The sequence below is a fragment of the Danio rerio genome, chromosome 2 (genome assembly GCF_049306965.1).
Source record: "Danio rerio strain Tuebingen ecotype United States chromosome 2, GRCz12tu, whole genome shotgun sequence".
Lineage (NCBI taxonomy): Eukaryota > Metazoa > Chordata > Actinopteri > Cypriniformes > Danionidae > Danio > Danio rerio.
The window spans coordinates 59,514,106-59,537,103 of record NC_133177.1 but is presented as its reverse complement, the minus strand read 5'-3'; the positions used below and the strand labels follow the sequence as shown (position 1 = coordinate 59,537,103).

Here is a 22,998-nt window from a genome sequence, read left to right as displayed (position 1 = left end):
TAGGCTACTAATAATTAATTCGTTATTAATTAATGAATTATTTATAATCGAAAATCGAATCATGCATTCAGAATTCGAAAAGGTAATCGAATCAAGGATTTGGAGGATCGTGACACCCTTAATATATATATATATATATATATATATATATATATATATATATATATATATATATATATATATATATTAGTTTCTTCAGCCTGAATGGATTCCAAAGACAAAAATTACAGTTGTTGAAACCCTGCCCGAAAACCAGCAACAATCAGGAATGTATGATTATATGCCGTCATGGCTTTGCAATTAAAAAATGTCATTATAATGGAAGTCAATGGGGCAAAAACAGCGCCCAACATAACGAAAAGGAAGTCAATTTGCCCAGAGCTTATTGTTGAGTTTTTGAAAAATTCCAAAGCATTTCCCAAAATATGTGTCAAAATAAGAGTTGTCACCAAAAATCTGCTCATTTGCTGAAAAAAGTTGTGGCCAAATTAAGCCTCAAAATCCTCCCGGAGTGGATGAAATCATCCCCTACAGCACACCAGGGTTAAGAACAGAAATGGTGGTACCTGTCCATGTTGCGGATCTGATTGTGCAGAGCCAGGAAAGACACAGGTGAATCGATGGCCTCACGACTCTTAGCACACAGACGAACCACCTTCAGTCCCGTCTGATGGATCTTCTCTGTTAGCTGGTCCACAGCGATGTTACTCGGCGCACAAACCAGCACTGGACTACACATGGAGACAGCACAAAAGGAGAAAAAAAACAGATTAGATACAATAGGACCTATAAAATGTTTTATTCTTTACATTTTTCTGGATTGTTTATTAATGGTATAGAAATTGTGAGGTTTAGTTGACATTTAAACAAAAGAAGCATATGTTAATCATAAAGCATGTCTAATTAATTTAATTAGTATTATGAATTTTATTAATTACATATACTTTGGTGATAAAATTGTGCATCTCAGAATTTTTGTTCTGACTCAAAAGGATCAATAAATTAAGATATAAAGTAAAATTAAACAATTACTTGTATTTATTTTTTTTGTTAAAATGTGCTGCACAACAAAGATGCACAGTTAACATGAGAAAAAAGCAACTGTTACCACAAAATTTTTATGCATGATTTTTTTTCATTACACGACATTCTGGATTGTACTTTTAGTAATATCGTGAATATACAATATATAGTATATAAATATATAGTAATATAGTCAATGAAAATCCTTAATAGTACTAATATTTAACATTTCGTCACCTTAGAATTATAAGGTTCTATCTGCGTTCTAACAGATTTTGAGATATTGAGCTTCAAAAGTTTTTACAATCCATATAGCAAACAATATGTGTGTAGCAGTTCTTTTTCATACATTAACATGACAGAGACCCTAAGAGTTCTCTAAATGTAAATTATCACACAGGGTTCAACGCTAAGGATTTTTTATACGGGTCCGATCGGGCCATTGGTTGAGATTTTTACTTGCCCTGCCAAAATTTTCACTGGCCCCACCAAAAAAAAAAACTAAAAAGTTAATAGCTATTTCTTAGCCACATATTTTAAATAATGGCAAAATTATGCCTGTGAATCTAGAATTTAAACATTTTAAATATGTTAATAAATGTATAATGAGCAAAATTCAAGATTTTATGCAAATGAAAGAGCAGTATGAAAAATGTGCTGGTATTTTAATGCAATTCTAAATAATTTTTTTTATAAAAATGGCTTGCCAAACTGACAACTGTTTTTTTTTTTTTTCAGTTTCTTAATTTTGTTCCCATGTAGTTGTCTGCTTCTAAGACTTTAGAAAAAGACGTTTTCTTTTAGCCTCATTGTTTAATTTTGCCGCCATGTTGCCATCTTTTCGCTGTACGGGTTGTTACCAGGTTAAAAAAAAAAAAAAAACTGCTCAACGTTACTGGCCGATAGGGGCCAGTAACAATCCTGTCTACTGTCCCTAGTGTCTTTCACACTGGCCCCGGGCCACGGGGCAGTCCTTATTGTTGAGCCCTGTCACAGTTCTCTTACACTTGCAATTTGGAGTAAAAAAAACACGGTAAATGCAGATAGAACCTTCTCATTCTGAAAAGTCATTTTCCACTTGGTATTATAAGATTCTAGCCCCTTTCACACAGTGATACCGGTAAATATCCGGAAAATTTCCGGAACGACTTTACCGGTATATTCAAAAAAGCGCTGTTCACACAGGCGAGGATGTTACGGAAATTTTCCGGAAAAGAGCATTCACACATCCATTCCAAAATACCGGTAAATTCTGACATCATTCACCACAAATGAGCTTTAAACGGCTGCGCTTGTATTTGTAAACATTTGACTAAATTACAAACTCTTTTGATGATCAATATTGTGAACAACTTTCACAGGATCACTTTCGCATGTCGAGATGTTCATAATATGTGCGTGTGCTGACGCTCACAGGCTGTTTCATGGGCACACGCAAAGCTTGAAGGTAAACAAACAACGGCTTATCATAAGCATCTTATCGATGATTATTTGCACAGTTGGCATTAAGAAGAACATATAAACGTTATCTGACTAACTTCTAGCAGCTAAATGTGTCTGGAAAAATATTCAAAGGCTTTTATCCTCACAAACCGCGCGGACGTAAATGCGTCTGACTGTTGTGATTGGCTAAAGCAGAAGTCTTACGTCAGCACGTTCTAGACGTGCACGAGCTTATTCCGGAAATCTTCCTTCTGCGTTCACACAGCGCAGCATTCCGGCAAATTGCCGGTAATGTTACAACTTCTCTTTCCGGAAAATAGCCAGAACGAATTTACCGGTATTTTCAAAAAGGACCTGTTCACACATACAACCTTTCCGGAAAATTGCCGGTAATTTTCCGGAAAGGTCTGTATGTGTGAAAGGGGCTAATGACGTACATGACATGACTTTTAATTTAAAAAAAATAATACACGTATACTATGTGTATGCCATTACTTTTCCTAATACTGCGTTTTAGGTAGGCTATAAGCCCCTTTCACACAGTGATACCGGTAAATATCCGGAAAATTTACGGAACGACTTTACCGGTATATTCAAAAAAGCGCTGTTCACACAGGCGAGGACGTTACGGAATTTTTCCGGAAAAGAGCATTCACACATCCATTCCAAAATACCGGTAAATTCTGACATCATTCACCACAAATGAGCTTTAAACGGCTGCGCTTGTATTTGTAAACATTTGACTAAATTACAAACTCTGTGGATGATCAATATTGTGAACAACTTTCGCAGGATCACTTTCGCATTTCGAGATGTTCATAATATGTGCGTGTGCAGGCGCTCACAAGCTGTTTCACAGCCACACGCAAAGCTTGAAGGTAAACAAACAACGGCTTATCATAAGCATCTCATCGATGATCATTTACACAGTTGACATTAAGAAGAACATATAAACGTGATCTGACTAACTTCTAGCAGCTGAATGTGTCTGGGAAAATATTCAAAGGCTTTTATTCTCATAAACCGACGTAAATGCGTCTGACTGTTGTGATTGGCTAAAGCAGACGTCTTACGTCAGCACGTTCTAGACGTGCACACGCTTATTCCGGAAATCTTCCTTCTGCGTTCACACAGCGCAGCATTCCGGCAAATTGCCGGTAATGTTACAACTTCTCTTTCCGGAAAATAGCCAGAACGAATTTACCGGTATTTTCAAAAAGGACCTGTTCACACATACAACCTTTCCGGAAAATTGCCGGTAATTTTCCGGAAAGGTCTGTATGTGTGAAAGGGGCTTCTATCTGCCAGATAATTCATTGAAGCATTACTTTTCAAGAAATACAATCAAAAATATAATTGGTGTTGTAACAATATGTTGATGCGAGAGAAAATTTAATTTTTGCTTTTTATAACATTTATTTCACGTTTTAGGATGAATATATTTTCTTGTTAAAATTAAACATGTAAGACTAAGCTAAACATTTTTTCTAGTGCAGCTGTAATTTTGTCTTATTATTATCTTAATATTTATTAAATTGTATGCTTTATATGAATTATTGAATTATATTTATTGAATTATATGCCCCATGAATTAAATTAAGTATTTTCCCTTTAAGGCTTAATATTAAATTAAGACTTTAAAAGAAACAGGCGATAACCAAATGAGTTTAATAAACACTGAAAAGTGTTTCACTGACTATATGTAAACAAATAAAAATATTTCACATTTAATATATACATTTTTTAATATTCGTTTCTTTTTCAACAATATTAAATTCAACATTTTATCTCATTGTCGGTGACATATACAATCGCCTCACAATAAGAAGGTCACTGGTTCGAACCTCCGCTGGGTCAGTTGGCATTTCTGTGTGGAGTTTGCATGTTCTCCCCGTGTTCGATCCAAATACAAGTCCAAATACGTGCGGTACAGGTGAATTGGGTAAGCTAAAATTGACCATAGTGTATGAGTGTGATTTATTGTGTATGGGTGTTTCCCAGAGATGGGTTGCAGCTGAAAGAACATCCGCTGCGTAAAACATTTGCTGGATAAATTGGTGGTTCATTCCGCTGTGGTGACCCCAGATTAATAAAGGGACTAAGCCGAAAAGAAAACGAATAAATGAATGAATCTCAATGTCAAGAAATGCTTCTAAATCATCACATTTACACACATCTCAATTGTGTGTTGTGCAGCATTATTTAGCCGACTCTGATTTTGTGTGATATTGTAGATCCTTATAGAGCCAAGAGCTAGAGTTCGACTTTGTAGATACACCTTTTTTGTAAAAAAAAAAAAAAAAAAAAAAAAAACTCTTAAAATGTAAAAAAACTTATAAAAAATATCACACAATGTAAATAAGTTGTCATTTAATAAGAATATGTTTTAGTCAATTTTGACAAAAATGTCAGATAGAACCTGATAATTCTAAGGTGACGATTTGTAAAAGCATCGCATAGAGCTGCATGATATTGGAAATATCAGATATTGCGACATTTTATTTTTCTGCGATACATATTGCGATATGAATACGATTTCAGCAGATGAGCTCTATCATTAATTAAGATTGATTGGAATTATTTTGTAGCAGAGTGAAACAAACAAATTGCATTGATAAATAAATAGGACAAAGCAAAGATATAAGTGAAATAAGCAGTGCTTTATGGTTTTCTTAAACGGTCAAACAGTAGTCAGATATTCAGGTACAGTAATTGAATAATCAACCGTGGTGTAAAATAACACTGTACAGTCTTCACTGATGATCAACTATAATCCCAACTCAACATTGCAGATCCTACGACTTGACTATTTCGAATGCACATATTGCGATATCGATGCTGAAATGATAAATCAGGGGTCACCAAACTTGTTCAGTTTTGCAGATTTGTTGCAGATTTTAGCTCCAACCCTAATTAAAACACACTGATCAAGCTCATCAAGGTCTAACTAGGTTTATTTGAAAAACCCAGGCAGGTGTGTTAAAGCAAGTTGGAGCTAAACCCTGCAGGGACACCGGCCCTCCAGGGCCAAGATTGGTGACCCCTGCGATAAATTGTGCAGCCCTAGCACCATATATTAATAACAATATATAGCATCCAATTTCCAGCACTAAATAACCATATGTCAAGCTGAAATGTTGTAATGTGCTGAAAAAATTCAACAAGATGTTCATGTTTAGCACTGCAGTGTCTTACCCATTGCCCTGTCTCGCTAGATGATAGACGATGGTGGCAGAAGTGACCGTCTTTCCAGTTCCTGGAGGCCCCTGGATCAGACTGAGGGGCCGCTGGAGTACCGTCTTCACGGCATAAACCTAGAATGTGCCAAAGACACTTGAGTAGGCATGGGACAGTAATCGGTTTCAATGTTTACCAAGTCGAAAAGTAAATATTCTGTTATACCATTTCTACGATATATGTGCTTTATTTTTACAACTATTTAATTTGATTTATTTATGGCAAGAGTATCTCCAGCCGAATAGGACCCTTTACACTAAAAGCTGCTGGTCAGTCCATGATTATTTATCTAAAAAACTGATAAAAAAATGTTATGAACCAACATCCAAGCCTGCTATTGACCTTTTTCATGGCTGCTGCATGGAAGGCGCCATAGCGACCAGCATCTTCCGGTAGAATGCTAAAAACTTCCGTTTACAGCGTGTACAACTGGTAATTTGCGCTCCGAAAATGGGTTTCAATGACGTTTTTAATGGATAACAGAGTGTTTTTGTGACACACAACTTATAAATGTGTCTGTTAAAGCCGTTATAATCTGTCAAATGTGGTTCAAGCGCGTCAGAAATACGAGAAAAACGTTCTCCTAGTACACGTGTCTGCCGTCAGAAATACAGTGTGTGTTCCCGGCCTGTCAGCTGTTAGCTCAGCGGCTCTTCAACACAGAGATAGAGAGAGAGAGTGAGAGAGCAAACCAGAGTACTGGCATGAAACTTAACAGGTATGAAAGTCGTGCAATTTTCAAAAATGACCAATAAAAGTCTGTTATTGATACTCTGCTGGTTGATTTGCTGTTTATTCTAATCGCGAGCCGTTTGCGTTTTATTTCGTGTGTTGTATTCACCACGGTTTGTGTTTTTCTGTCATTTCGAAATGACACTCGCCTATATTTTCACTTTGTCACAGATATTAAATCAGTGTGTCAGTGGCACAGTACAGGCTACGTGTGTGTGTCAAACATTTTGGTGCTTAGTGAGCGCTGTCTTTCGGATGAGCATTAAACCGACTTTCTGTGGTCGTTAAAAATCCCAGGATGTCCTTCGAAAAACATCCCCGGCATCCTGGCCAAATCTGCCCATCTCTGTCCATCATGGCCTCCTAACCATCCCCATATCATTATTGGCTTCATCACTCTGTCTCATCTCCACCAATCGGCTGGTGTGTGGTGTGCGGTCTGGCGCAAAATGGCTTCCGTCGCGTTATCCAGGTGGATGCTGCATACTGGTGGTGGATGAGGAGATTCCCCACCATTGTGTAAAGCACTGAGTGCCCAGAAAAGCGCTTTATAAATGTAAGGAATTATTATTATCTTTAAGAAATCTGTGTTTTTGAAACTAATGAAGACAGCAGAAGTCAAAGCTTTATTTCAATTATTTAGCCTGACATGTTTACTGCACCAAAATAGTATAAATGTTGCTTAAAATTAAAAATAATGTGTTTAATGAGGACAAAAAGTAGCAGTAAAAGTAAAAGATTTATTTTTTTGTTTTAAAAGTAAAACATTTAAAAAGAACATATTTTAGAGATGTATTCACAATATTGTGACCTTTTTATCCAAGGTTATCATACCATCAGAGTCTTATACGGGCCCATGCCAACACTCGAGCCCCAAGAAAGTTATGAGAAAGATGCGAGTTTGTACATTTCTGTACCTGCGAGTGGTTGAGGTCTGGCAGGCCCTGCGCAGTGAAGCGTTTAGGTAGCTGGCATTTGATGATCACGTCCTCCACCTCGTGACCCAGCAGCTTGTGGTAGATGTAGCCTGACACAGAGGTCTCATCCACAGCAAACGTCTTCAGGGCGCTCTGCATTCTACATTACACCACAAACATAAAGCTGAGATCATGAGGCTACTTGAAGTGAGAGCTCATCAGAAAATTAACACACACAGTTTTTTTTCTATGCAATGACAAACAATGATGATTACAGTGACTACATCTCCAGGTATAAACCGTGACCTTGATTGTTTTTCTATTTGCATTTGTCTGATTTATAGTAATTGTTTTTCTTCCTTTTCTGCCTTATTGTATTAGGAATAACTAATGTAAAGTTGTATGACAGCTTTGTGTTTAACAGAGCAAAAGTTGTAATTATGCATTTTGCCAATGGTTTTCTAAAACGTTTGACTGTAAAAAGCTTTTGGTCTTACTGTAATTGCATGGTTATTATAGTTAGCTAAACCTGTAAAACAAATTATAAAATCTGATAACTAATTTAAAGGAGTTAATGCATACTAAATATATATATATATATATATATATATATATATATATATATATATATATATATATATATATATATATATATATATAAACTTATTTATTCTTAGTTTTTAATGGTGTACTAAGGTAAATAAAATACATTTTAAAATACATGTTAAAACGTAAAATATGACAAAAACAAACAATAAAATTAAAATACAAATAGAAAAATAAAACTAAAAACTTTCCAAACTAATAAAAACAATAATAGTATTTTAGCGATGACACAAAAATGCGCTGTAGTGGACAAAATCACTACATTATTTATTATCTATCCTTTTCCCATTAGGGTTCGGATTTATGAGTAATTGATCCTCGTGCTTCTTTGGATAAAAGCAACATCTAAATGAGTAAGCATAATTGTAAGAGGAGTAATCAGCAACTGTTATGTACAAATGCTATGGAACGTTTATTTATCTAGTAAAAGTCTACAGGCTCTATTTTGACGATCTATGCACTAAGTGTAAAGCGCAGGGCGCAAACGCATTCAGGGCGTGTCAGAATCCACTTTTGCTATTTTAAGGATGGAAAAATCTACTTTGCGCCATGGCGCATACTCTAAAAGCTTTGAGATTATTTTCTTAATGAGTTATAGGTGTGTTTTGAGAATAAACCAATCAGAGTCTTATCTCCTATTCCCTTTAAGAGCCAGTTGCGACGCGCCATAGCGCATTTGCTATTTACACGACAGACTTTGTAAGTGGAAAAACTAAACACTTAACTAGTAAGAAAACATCTGCAGGCGAGAATGAAAGATGAGTCTCCTCATTATTAACTTTCACTTTCACTCTCGTGGATAGGGAAACTTGTGCGCACAGACCATTTATTAACCTATACATAATTTTGTTTGTTAAGCGCAAAGATTTGTTTCAAAACTATTCCAAAATTCAGTTCTAATTTCCAGCAAACGAATAAACAAATGCTGTGCCCCGTATGGTCTAAAACATGAAAGGTGGACAAATCTAAACTTGTTTTTAATAAAACAAATATAAATATGCAGATGATAAATAACACTGCTGATAATAATAATAACAACTAACGCGTTTTGCGCTGGACTAGAGACCTGCTTTGATCTGGTCTATTGAGCAATCTATTATAGTTCCTCAAAATAGCAACGCTACAGCAATGCGCCTCAACACACCTCCTTTTTTAAACCAAAACGCCTATGGGCGCACATATGACCAGCATGCTGCAAAACATAAAAACAACTCTTGCGGCAAGCTGAAACTAGCAAACAACAATTGCGTCACGCCTTGTGCCACATCGCCCCGGGTGTATGATAGGGCCCTTAAAGTGATAGTAAGACTAACCGATCAAAAGATGTCGACTTCCACACAAAGTCCACCTGGAAGTTATGTGGCACCTCCACAGGTGCACCAGCACTGCTGCGCAGCTCGATGGCAATTTCATCTCCATAATCTGAGAAAAATCCTAGTTAAAGAATCAACCGAGTAAAACCGCATCATATAAGACACTTGTACACTTTCATTTTTCAATGAACTATTTCTTTAAGTTAAATCTTTTTTCATGTACTCTCCATCTTATATAAAACATAGATTTTGTCACTGTTTTGGTGCGCACTAGCGTATAGGTATCCTAAAAACTAACCATCCTGATACTAACATATAAAAAAACTGGAATTTTTAAGAACCACAAATTCAACTTAAGTTTTACAATACAATACAATACAATATTTATTTATAGAGCACATTTAAAAACAACAAAGGTTGACCAAAGTGCTGTACATAAGAGTGCTAAAAACAGAGAAGCAGAATATAAAAGAAACATTTAACAGATAAGAGCAATAAAACAGAGATCAAGGAGTATTAAAAGCGAGAGAAAATAGACAGACTTAAACACAGAGATGGAGGGGGAAAGTCTAATGTGAATCGGTAGACTGTTCCAGTTTAAGACCAGCATTAGTAAACGTTCGATCACCTTTTTAAAGGCGTGTTCTGGGCACGGTAAGTAAGTTGAGATTGTAAGATCTTAATGATTGAGAGTAGGGATAGGCGATTAATTCGATTTTTTAGATTAATTCGAATTTACGTTTTAAGACGATTTCATTTGGAATCAAATTGAGAAATCGCTCGATTAATATAAAAACATATTTTAAAATGTATATATATATATATATTTAATACATTATAATGGCACCAATGCGCTTTAGTTCACTCTCTGTATGAAGCAGGAAGCACACTAAAAGCGCCTCTCGGCGACGCGCCACGCAGCACCATGGATTTTAGAATTCTAAACAGGTTTCTATACACACACCGGCGCCGCCCAGCCACGATTCACGAAGCAGTTCATTTTTCAGCCGCGCCACAGAGCGCCATCTGATTAGTTTCATGTTAAATATCATGCGAATGTGCGCGTTTGGTGTGTAATAGTTTAAACTGTCATGTGTGCGCTGTGTCGCGGCGCTTCTGGTGTGCAACCTGCTTGACTGCCTGTTAAAGCGTGAAGTCATGTAGGATTTTACTTGTTGCAAGTATGTGCGGATTGTCAAGACATATTCCCTCATCAAGTCGATAAACTCGATCTCAACATGTATGAAGGACGTAAAAGCCTTCCATGAGAAAAACCGCGCCGATCTTTTGGTTTGAACACGAGTAGAGGTGAGGGACTGTAGCAGTGAAAATGAAAGTATCCGCCCCCATGACGTCATTTAGCAGACCTAGTTGAAAACCAGACAGATCAGCCAGCATAATACAGAGAGTGGAGCAAAGCGCATCAAATGATCGATATTTAAAAGGGTCGAAAAAAGAAAAATAGATTAAATATATTATTTTATATTAGACACACATCTGCTATTTGCTCCTGCTATAAGTCCACAACTTCACACATTGGGTTAAGTTAGGCTTTACAGTTTCCATGTTCAGTCCTTTTCTTCCACTGTATCTTTTTAAGAAAAAGGCAGCAGCTTTACAACCTGACATTCAATCAGAAGACAAAACCAAAGCGGATCTGACAGCCAATCTTTCCTAGACTCAGCAAAACTTGCAAAAAATACCTCTGTATTCCTGCAACTGCAATATTTACACAAATATTTCTTATTCAAAACCTCAGCAACGCTATTTAACTCGTGAATTTGTTTTACATTTATTTACACCTTGACCGATTTTTGCATGACATGGCCATTAAAAATACAAAGTTACTTTTAAAGAGAATGTTACTTCAGTCATGTTGTTGTAATGTTTTGAGAAGACTAGTAACACAATAAAAAAAAAAAAATAAAAAAAAAAAAAAATCGAAATCGTGAATCGGTCAAACTTTATAAAAAACCTAGATTTTTTTTTTTGCTAAATCGCCCAGCCCTAATCGAGAGGGGGTATATGGATAAAGCAAGTCAGTAAGCTACTGAGGAGCAAGACTATTGACGGCTTTGTAGACAAATATTACAATTTTTAAATCAATTCTGTATTTCATGGGTAGCCAGTGAAGTGCAGCTAAAATTGGAGTTACCGACTCATACTTGCAGGTGCCAGAGAGTAGTCTAGCTGCTGCATTTTGAACCAGCCGCAGACGAGAAAGAGAAGACTGAGAAATACCAAAATAAAGAGCGTTACAGTAATCTAGACGTGTTGTTATGAAGGCATGAATCACCGTTTGAACATTTTTCTGGGATAAAAATGGCTTGACTTTAACCAGTTGTCTGAGGTTGCGAAAGCAGGATTTAACGACAGTACTGATCTGCTTGTCAAATTTTACGTTTTCATCAAACATAACACCTAGATTTCTTACACACTGGGTAATATGCGGGGCCAAGGATCCCACATTGACATCTAACAGAGGATTTTCTTTGTGCCCAAATGCTCCTCTAAGCAAGCCAGGAGTGGCTGTAAGCCATTAATATCTTTTTGTTTAGAGGAAAATACATCTGAATGTCATCCGCATATAGATGGAAGGAAACTTTTTATATTTATTACAAATTTTTAAAAAGTTAAAACTAATGGCTGAACTATCCCTTAAAAAGTGCAGTCAGGACATTCTGACCCTCTTCTGTAATAGAGGGTGCTTGTAAATCATAATGACAGAGTGTTGTGAGAGTTTTGCCATCCAGTTGCTAGAATTTACTGAGCGCCTGCAATGCAGGGTGTTCTGGGCGGTTGCTCATCAAATCATTGAAGCATGAGAAATGCATGCCTAAGCACATCATCAGGAGAAAATAATAGTTGTCATTGCGTAATAACAGCCTGAAAGGATACTGTCCGGGACTTTGATGACATGTCCGATGCCTTTCCAGAGCGGAGCCATGTCTCCTTTATAGCGCAGACAGATCTCGTCTCCTTGCATCAGCCGCATGTCTGATAGACATCACCCACACAGAGAAAACACAATCAGATTAATCACATCTTACAGACTTCCCAGCAAGCAGTTTTGTCTTTAAAATAAGTCTAATAGACGTCCAGGCTAAATCTTAGCTGTCAGCGAAATAAATAACGGTATAAGAACAGCCCAAAACTAGACTAGGCATTAAATAAACAGGAATAAATAACTACAAATGTAAAGTCTATGTCAGTGTTTCTCAACCATGTTCCTGGAGGACCAGCAGCTCTGCGCATTTATCAAACACACCTGATTCAGATCATCAGCTCATTAGCTGAAATGGAAATTCCTGTAATGGGTGTGACAAAGGAGACATTCAAAACATGCAGTGTTGGTAGACCTCCAGAACCATGGTTGAGAATCACTGGTCTATTTGATGATTAGTCTAATGTTGGGCTATTCTTAAACGTCTATTAGATTTTCATAGACAGCTAAAATTTAGCATCGTTTTTGCCAAGATATCCATGCTAGACGTCTATTAAATCGCACAATTGCTTGGTGGGTAATGTTCTATTAATGATAATAGAGCTATATATCCATCACATACACAGTACTGCACCACAAACACACATGCACTCTCTCTCACACACACACTATGGGGTGTGAAGCTACACTTGCCTCAATGTTTAGTTAAGATTACCATGTTACTGATTAGATAAATGCGATATCATGGTGCAACATGATAGACTCCCTCTAAAAGATATTATTTTACTTCGTGGGAATACATTTTTTCTTTTAATAAAAGCATTCAGGTACCTTAAATTTTACCTGCTCAAAGAAACCCCATTTCTTAGGGCTGATTTATACACGATGCATTTGCTTGTTTGCTTGAGTGCGCACGGCGACTGTGACGTCATTGCAGTGTTTGCAGTGATTCGCTTTTGGCCCATTTCCACTGGGTGCGGTACGGTTCGGTACGCTTTTAGGGATGTTCCCATTGTCAAAAGGTACCAAAAAGCGAACCGTGCTTTACCACTTTTTGGGTATCCTTTGGGAAGAGTACCAAAAGGCAGAGCCAGATGCATAGATGAACGCTATTGGCTTACAGAGATCCGTCACCAGCATGTTCACAAGCAGAAGAATGAAAACAAAGGAAGCGCCATTTGTAAACACACAGCCGAGACATTACACCATAATAATATATACATACAATAACAAGCCATGGTTGACCCGAGCTCAAACAAACCTCGTCTTTGTCTTTAGAACATCCACAAAGCCAAGGAGAGCAGAATCTACCCTGTGCCCTGTAGTTGTTTACAAGGCTGTCTAAAGCGCGAGCGGTTTCACTTACTTCAGAGAGCTCACAATCGCTTGCATGTGCATGTATATTTAATAAAGAACTTCTTGAGCTGATGATAATAACGTTTCTATGATTACTGAAGTGCTTCTGACATCCGATCCTTTGAGAAACGGACAAACACGAGAGTAAAGTGTGAAAAAGCAAGGGAGAATCCCGACAAAACAAAGGAGCAAATGATTCTTTCAGCAACCTAAAAGATGAACAAACTGTTCAAAATGTTTAACTATTATCATCACCTTTTAGACTATTATGAACTTGGATTAACAGAACTGCTTTCTAGCAGTGCTTACATGTGCTGCTGAAGATTAAAAATACTGATGAGACGTTTGCTCTGGCTGTGGGCTATATTTTGTGTTGTTTTTTTAACCTAAATAAGGACTACATGTCTGCTGTGTGTAGTTTTTCTGTAATTGGTAACATATCGAAGACTGTAAGGGGCTGTATGTGTTCATATATATTGCATTTATTTATTTATTTTATACAAGTGCACACATTACAGTAGGTTATTTCGCACAGTCATTGATCTGCAGTTATAATCAAATAATGTTCATAGAAAAGTTAGTAATGAACATTTATACCCCAGTATTTATGTGTATAAAGCATCTGCTTTGTGAGAAGTGCTTCTTATATGATATGTGAACAACCTGTACACATACTTTGACATTTCCTCGAGCGAGAACGACTTTGACTATTGGTACCCTTTTGGCAGTGGAAACGCAAGCCTGATAAAGATGACCGGTTCCGACTCAAACTGTACCGTACTGTACCACTCAGTGGAAATGGGCCATTTGGGTACGCTAGATATGATTTCTGCTGGCGGAGTGCATGAACAGACATCTTACGGAGAACCAGATGACCAAAAATTCTTGGCTAGAAATCGCAACAGCCGTGAAAAAGTACGTTTTTGTAAAAAAGTTAAGAAACACTCGAAGGATAAGTTTGTTAAAGCCAAAAAGAGATGCCATGGCAAAATTGTTCAAAGTATTAACATTTTTAATTAAAAATCAGGAAGAGACGATTTTGTTCGCTTTGACTGGTTGGATGGAAACACTGTTTTATTCGTACGACTATTATGCAAGAAACCAGTTTTGCGCATAAAGTTAATTCGCATTTTTGAATGGAAGCATAGCTAATGGCGAACGCGTCAAGTGTAAAAGTCTCGTCCATTTTATGAGGTGTGCACACAGTCAGAGGCACCAGGCTAAAGTATACATCAGCTATTAAACGTATCATCCAAAACTCAAAGACAACTGGAGTGATTTGAACAAATGCAAGTAAATTATAAAAGCGCATAATAAATGTGGACTACCAACATTTTCCCTGCTTGCTTTTTTGCGCGCTGATGAATGGCTACTTACACGCCTATGTTTATAGTGCATATATGATAAATGGGACCAGTATGTTTTGGACTGGTCATATTTCACTAAAGCCTAATGTTCAGCTTTTATTACTGAACTGAATCCATACTGAATCTTCAGCACAATGCATTGAAGAAACTAACAAGTTTGACATCCCTAAAGCACACACGCGCACACATACACACACTCGGGCAGACAGGTCCGTGCACACATCGATGAGGGATGCATGGGACTCGGTGTTAGGGATGGGATGGATATGAACCACTGGTAGACACAGAAGATGTTGAAAGTAAATATTACCACCTGAATCCGTCTTGGGCAGAGTGAAATAAGCTATCCGCTTTTTATTCAGTCCCAAATCCCACCTCACTGTTATATTGTCTTGAGTCTGGAGTGAAAATACAGGAAGATGAACAAAGAGAAAACAGAAGCATGAACATGTAATTAAATCAGATTTTGTACATGGAAGAATCATTCAGACATTTTTAGAAAATCTTTTTAACTAATAAGCAAGAAACTCGCGCATCAAGAGAGATAGGAAACACATCTGTAGGCCTGTCACAATCGACTCATCGCACAACACTTTGACATGACCTCAATCAGTTTTAATGATGCAATATACACTACCTGACAAAAGTCCTGTCGCCTACCCAAGTTTTAGAAGCAACAAATAATAACTTGACTTCTAGTTGATCATTTTGCATCAGAAGTGGCTTATATCAAAGGCAGAGGCCTCTAGATTACACTTATTTGACCAGTGGAGCAGTGGAGACAGAATGAATATTGTGTCTGACTCCATCATGAGCTTGGAGGACTGCATCCATACATCTCTGACATGACTCAAATCACTGATTAATAAAGTCATCTGGAATGGCAGAGAAAGCGTTCCTGCAGGACTCCCAGAGTTCATCAAGACTCTTTGTGTTCATCTTCAACGCCTCCTCCTCCATCTTACCCCGAACATGCTCAATAATGTTCATGTCTGGTGACTGGGCTGGCCAATCCTGGAGCATCTTGACCTTCTTTGCTTTCAGGAGCTTTGATGCGGAGGCTGAAGTATGAGAAGGAGCGCTATCCTGCTGGAGAATTGTCCCTCTCCTGTGGTTTGTAATGTAATGGGCAGCACAAATGTCTTGACACCTCAGGCTGTTGATGTTGATCATCCACTCTGCAGATCTCTCCATACTGAATGTAACCCCAAACCATGATTATTCCTTCAGCAAACTTGACTGATTTCTAGGAGCATCTTCAGGTTCCAGTAGGTCTTCTGCAGTATTTGTGATGATTGGGATGCAGATCAACAGATGATTCATGGAGAAAAAAAATTTAAAAATTCGACCTTCTGCCACTTTTCCAAACGATCAACCAGAAGTCAAGTTACTATTTGTTGCTCTTACAACTAGGATCGACGACAAGACTTTTGTCAAGTAGAGTATAACGCTCATACATATAAACCAATTCTAGCAACATTTTAGTCAGTATGGTTACAAAAAAAACACTAATGATTTATAGTAAACACTTTATAGGATATTTTCATGTGGGTGTCTGACAACTAAAAATAGATATGTTAGCAGATATCGTAGCCTCTGTTACTTTTTAACCTTACACTTTTTTTGTTAACATTTATTATTAATTGTTTAGGATATGCAGTTTCACGTTCTGATTCCAATGCCTGAATATTAAATTGTTAAAATGACTATAATTGAATAAAATATTCTAAACAATAAAATATTATGCATTCTTTGAAAGAGTGTACTTGCATTGTGATGATATTATATTGTCATTCTGTCATTAATAAGTGGCATAAAATGGTCTTAAAATGACAATAGCCCCTTTCACACATACAGACCTTTGCGGAAAATTACCAATTTTCCAGAAAAGTCTGTATGTGTGAACAGGCCCTTTTTGAAAATACTGGTAAATTCGTTTCGGCTATTTTCCGGAAAGAGAAGTTGTAACATTACTGGCAATTTGCCGGAATGCTGCGCTGTGTGAACGCAGAAGAAAGATTGCCGGAAAGAGCGCGTGCATGTCTAGAACGTGCTGACCTGAGACGTCTGCTTTAGCCAATCAGAACACTCAGACGAATTCACGTCCGCACGGTTTATGAAAATAAAAGCCTGTGAATATTTTTCCAGACACATTTAGCTGCTAGATGTAAGTCAGATAATGTTTATATGTTCCATCTTAATGCCAACTGTGTAAAAATATCAATAAAATGCTTATGATAAGCCACTGTTTGTTTACCTTCAAGCTCTGACACGTGTGTACATAAAGCAGCCAGTGAGCGCCAGCACACACACATATTATGAACATTTAGACATGCACAAGTGTTCCTCTATATGTATTCATCGAAGCTGTTCACAATACTTCTCCATCTACAGAGTTTGTGATGTAGTCAAATGTTTACAAATACAAGCGCAGCCGTTTAGAGCTCATTTCTGGTTAATGAGGTCAGAATTTACAGCTATTTTGGAATAGATGTATGAATGCTCTTTACCGGGAAAATCCCGTAATGCATGTGTGAACAGCGCTTCTTTGAATCTACCGGTAAAGTCGTTCTGGAAATATTTTTAGAATATTTACCAGTATCACTGTGTGAAAGGGGCTAATAATATTGTTTATCGCAATATATTTTGATGCAATATATTGTACAACAAAAAAAAGATATTGTGATAGGCATACACATCGGATTATACTATTATTTTTTATTAAATATGGTAAAACCATACTTAAAATTAATAAATGGTCCTGCAAAATTTCTATACATATATATATATATATATATATATATATATATATACATATATATATATATATATATATATATATATACATATATATATATATATATATATATACATATATATATATATACATATATATATATATATATATATATATTATACATGTCTAATTTCAGTTTTTTGTCCAGTTCTTAAAAAAATGCTAACTTTATGTTTACTGTATACTTTTTATGTATACTTTTACTTTTTTTTAAATAAAGAAAAAATACAGTCCTCTTCGCATAACAAGTGTAAAGTTCACATTCTACAAATAAAAATCCAAGCCATTATTTGCAATAATACATTTAGCGCAAAGTGATCACTTTTGCTTCTGTATAAGCTGTATATATATATATATATATATATATTTTTTTTTTTTTTATAAAACTGTGTTTAAATGACAAATACCCAGACAATGAAGTCATAATACTAAAAACTATGCATTTAGTTAGCGCTGTTAACACAGAGACATAGAAATCTGGTCTAACATTGGCCACACCTATGATGAATGTATTATTATGTATGGAAAAGTACTTATAGAAGTGTGCAGTGTCAGAGAAGGGGCTCACTTTAACAGCTATTTTGTTTTAAGCACAACATAAACAGAAAAAAACACAACCAGTAACAACACTAATAGAAGATCAGAAATGTTTTCATACTTGGGACTCTTTGAGCTTCTTGTCATAGTCGGCCTCTAGTTTAACCAGTGGACCAAAAATGTTCTGGTACTGATAGGCGTCTTCATATCGTAGCAGAACGTGCTGCGGCTCCTCATCTACTCCAGGCTTCTCCAGATCTTCCAGCGTCGCTGTTGGGTTTTCCTAGAAGCATGACACAACAGACAGTCAGGCAACCAGTGGATCCTTAGGTTACATTTACATGACAACAACCATATTTAAAAAAAAATTGAAGATATTTCCTTGCATTTAAAAAAAATAAATAAATAAAAATATCTTGTCAGTAACCAGTTTTGGAGCACAACACCTTGGAGATGTCCTTAAGACTAACACATTGATACTAACATCTAAAAATCTTGACTATACGGAATACTGAGACCTACATGTATGAAAAGATGCTTCTTTTCACGCAGACCCAGAACGTACATTGCCATTCAGTCAGCTGTTATTCATATGGTGTGTTCATGCGCATTATTTGGTCTATACATTGATCAGATGTAGCCAACATGAGGAATCAAACACTCATGATCTCTGCTAGGGATGCACCGAAATGAAATTCTTGGCCGAAGCCGAATAATAATGAATTGCTTGGCCGAAGGCCGAATACCGAATGCGGTGATTTGCATTTTTTTCCATTTAGTTTGCCAATTTTTTCACCATTACAATAATTAAATAGTAAAAATTTGCTTTTTGCTATTTTGTGTTGCTTTTCAAAGAAATATATCAATCACAAAAATACAATTTCAAAAATATTTATTTAACACTGAACATTTTTTTTAACATTCCAGCAGATAATTTTCAAACAAAGCACAATATAACTTAAAATAAATAAATTTGTAAAATATAAAAATATTTTTATTTGGCCATCTTTGAAGCCCCCCTTCTTAAATAGCCTATGTTAGGCCTATAACTGACTGCTCAAAGAATGTAACTGTATGTCTACAACAACAAACGTGCATTGAATAGTGCAAAAAATGTGGATGACAACAAATGAATAACTGTCCAAGACATAAGCCTACTCAGCCTACTTCTTCAGGAAAAGTGGCAGGTTCTTCTTTATAAACAGTAGCTTCTCTGCTGTCTCGCATGAAAGTCGGTTCCTCTTCTCATCGATGAAATGAGATGCAGCACTAAACAGTCTCTCGCTGTCGGCTGTCGGTGCGCGGCTCATCTGTAGTACGAGCCCGTTTACTCTCTGCGCTGTTTTCATCTCCTGCGCTGTGCATCACCTGACCGTCTCCAACACCTAGCAGCTTTCCCAAGTCCACCTCGGCCTGGATCATTTCTCATGTGCGCAGCTTTTTCCCCATATCCAAGTAATGATCTTATATATCGTGGATCAAGCACAGTCGCGATGAAGTACAGGTGTTCTGAGTCCGCCTGACTAAATCGTGCGCTGACAGCTTCTAAAGAGCGCACTTTTAGCTGATTTCACTCCGTGGTGTTTCAGCCTCTTTGTTTAAAAGACGCTTTAGTGCTGCAAGTAAATGTATGACGTACAGATGAGCTTATCTCTTTTGTTATCTGCTCAAAGGGGGCGAGAAGACAGAGAACGTTCCTCTGGACAATTCAGCAGAACAGTGTCTGCAAACGGCCGTTTTTGCCTCTTTCTCTTACACTTTAAAGCGCTTCCACACTGCTGACATGTTTGCTGCATAAAGCGCGCGCCTCTCACTCTACGCGGGTTACTATTTGATCGCGTCATTAAAAACGTCATTGCTCGGCAAAATTTATTCGAATTATTTCGGTTGCCGAATATTCGGTGCATCCCTAATCTCTGCTTGATCTCTGATGTTTGTTTGGTGTGTCCTGACAGCCCCTTATAACAGCCAGGCATAAGCAGGCATAAATGGCAGTACCTTCCAGAGCTCCTCCAGTTTGTTAATCTGCTGCGCCGTGATCTGCCGGGCCCTCAGCTGCTCCTGCTCAGACGGGATCTTCACCAGCCAGGAGAGAAAGCATCGGTCCTGGATGAGGGGCTGCCATTGAGAGCTGTCCCAGTTAATGTCCTTCAGACTGCTCTGACTGGCACACGGCTGCCTAAACACACACACACACACACACACACACACACACACAGACAACCATGAGACCGACTGACGTTACATTAAAGATAAGAAATGGTTGACGCCTTATGACAAAACCAGCACCAGATAATGAAAATGATCAATGTGGTATATCTGCTTCAGGTAGTAAGGTTAAATTAGCACAAAACATTTAAAAACTAATGCAAGCTGTGTATCACCAAGTCAAATATAGGAATGCAGGGGAAAAGTGCACTATCGTGGCTCAGTGGTTAGCACTTTCACCTCAAAGCCAGAAGGTCGCTGGTTCGAGTCCCAGCTGGGTCAGTTGGCATTTCTGTGTGGAGTTTGCATGTTCTCCCTGTGTTGGTGTGGGTTTCCTACAGGTGCTCCGGATTCCCTCACAGTCAAACACATGCGCTATAGACCATTTCAATGTGGTGATGTCATTGGCCCGTGAACATTTCCTGCTTGTTATCAAACTATTTCATAACTGTAATGAGGCAATTCAAGCATAACTTAAAGGTGCAGTAGGTGATCTGCCAAAATGCTAACCGCTTAGCATATTATCTTTGTACGCCGGGGAGGGACTGTGATTCAAAGCCACACCCCCTGAAATCAGCAGACAGACAACCCACTAGTTCATGTCAATCGCCATATAACGTTAGTTAGTGCCAGCGCCGTGCAGGAATTACATTTATTACTTTGCCACACTTGCATGCTATTTCAGAGCGAATATTCAGAGTAGCGGTAAACAGTATAGGAAGGCTGTCATTGTTCAAATATGACCCAATGTGATTATAAAAGAAACTTCAGCTCAATAAAGCAGGTTAGGCGGAATAGTGCTATTTACTGGTGTTTTGTTGTTAAACTAAATATAAATCTACATTACAGATGCTGTAAAAGAACCTTATGAAACTGAGAATAATCACATCAATCTTTCAGCGGGAGATTTCAGTGGCTGAACAACACGTCTGTGCATAGAAGTCATTCATAACACAACACAATCTAACATAAGCTTAGCCTGACTAAGTTTTAAAACAACAATACCTGTGTAACAGTAATACTTCAGCCATGGTGTCGTCCTTCCTCCAGCGTGCTAAAGTGACTCCAATACTGATTCAGGTTTTTAAAAGTTTCAATTCAGCTTTTGATTTCTCCCGGTCTGTCTCGTGACCGCGCGACCGTTTTAAGGGCGAATTATACTCGCGCCTGGCTTTACAGTAATCGGGCCAAGCTCGTCTGTCCTTCGGCGCCTCTGGGTCCGACTCGGCATCAGCGAGTGGCCCGCAGCTCGATCGCGCGCATGCGTTTGTGATGCAGACGGGCACGCGCTAATGGAGGATCTGCGTGAACAGGTGCGCAGAAGTCAGAATCTACATATGCTGACAGACAATCTGACCTGCCTATCGGAATTATGGGAGATGACGGTCTGACTCTATTTAATTGGATGAACATTTTTTAGTTTTATGCTTTATCCAGAATATAAAAATACATATAAACACATTCAGATCATTTACTGTAATCATTACTATTGGACTGCGAAGAGACTTTCAACCAACACAACAAAACATGCTTCTGAAGACAATCACCTACTGCACCTTTAATGTCAAAACGGCTATTATAACATTATCAATATGTGGCTTTTTGGATTCTCGAAAGCTATAGAAATTTAAAAAATGTATAATAAGGAAATACGCTGTCAATGTATAAAATATACTAGAAAATATTACAATAGAGCATTTAGGTTTAATTTAAGCCTGTCAATCTAATTTAAATTATTTGAGAGCAATCTAGCATTTCAGCAATAATATATTCCCAAGCAAAGAATGGAAATTACATAACAGTTATTATACAGTTTTATAAATAAATTATAGAAACATGTTTTCTTAAAGTTAACTGCTAGTGTCTGACTGGATTTTGCTTACCCAAATCCACATGTAAACGTGTAAATGCAAAAGTTTGGAATCATTTTAAAGAAAACCCTTTGAATTTTCATAAAACACTGTTGAAAGTGAGTAAAACAACTGTATATGTGTTTATGTTGTGTGTGTTATAATAAACACCTCCAAAAAAGGGGTGCTTTTTTTGTAAACTCACATTTGAAAGTGTACCGTTTAAGGTTTGTGTGGTTTAGGTTGCTGTAATTAATTTTGTTGGTTCCTGCACATGTCAGTAATTATAGGAAAAAATAAAAACGTCTCTATCATAATCTATGCAAAAGTTATTCTATTCCAACTGATGAGAAAACGGAACCACTTATGGGGCTATAGGGCCAGTACGGAGCTTTAAAATTTAAAGAATGCGGAAGTAAATGACGTCACAGACCCAGCACCCTGTACGCAGAGTTTAGGAGATTTTTTAACATCATTTAAAATAATATTTGTTATCATTCCTACCTTATATGTTTTACTATATTCATGCATATACGTTCATCTTCACGAGAAATGTAAAGCAATCATGCTAGAATAAGTGGCAACTGAAATAAGCCTGGTTTCATACACTCACGCCCAGTTTCATTATGTAAAAATGAAAATACAGAAAATATAAGGGACTTCCCCAT

General features: G+C 37.2%; 1 protein-coding gene across 2 annotated transcripts in view; it reads right to left on the bottom strand.

Annotated features, from left to right (window-relative positions):
• Nucleotides 1-22,998, bottom strand: part of upf1 (UPF1 RNA helicase and ATPase) — a 66,793-nt gene that overhangs the window by 29,899 nt on the left and 13,896 nt on the right. Inside the window, exons 5-12 of one of the 2 annotated variants that reach the window (XM_005163640.6) lie at nt 20,271-20,451; nt 18,394-18,555; nt 15,252-15,336; nt 12,170-12,268; nt 9,272-9,380; nt 7,353-7,512; nt 5,662-5,780; nt 567-731 (exon numbers count right to left, since the gene is read on the bottom strand). In XM_005163640.6, the coding sequence (XP_005163697.1) occupies nt 567-731; nt 5,662-5,780; nt 7,353-7,512; nt 9,272-9,380; nt 12,170-12,268; nt 15,252-15,336; nt 18,394-18,555; nt 20,271-20,451 (1,080 nt within the window). 2 annotated transcript variants of the gene reach the window in all.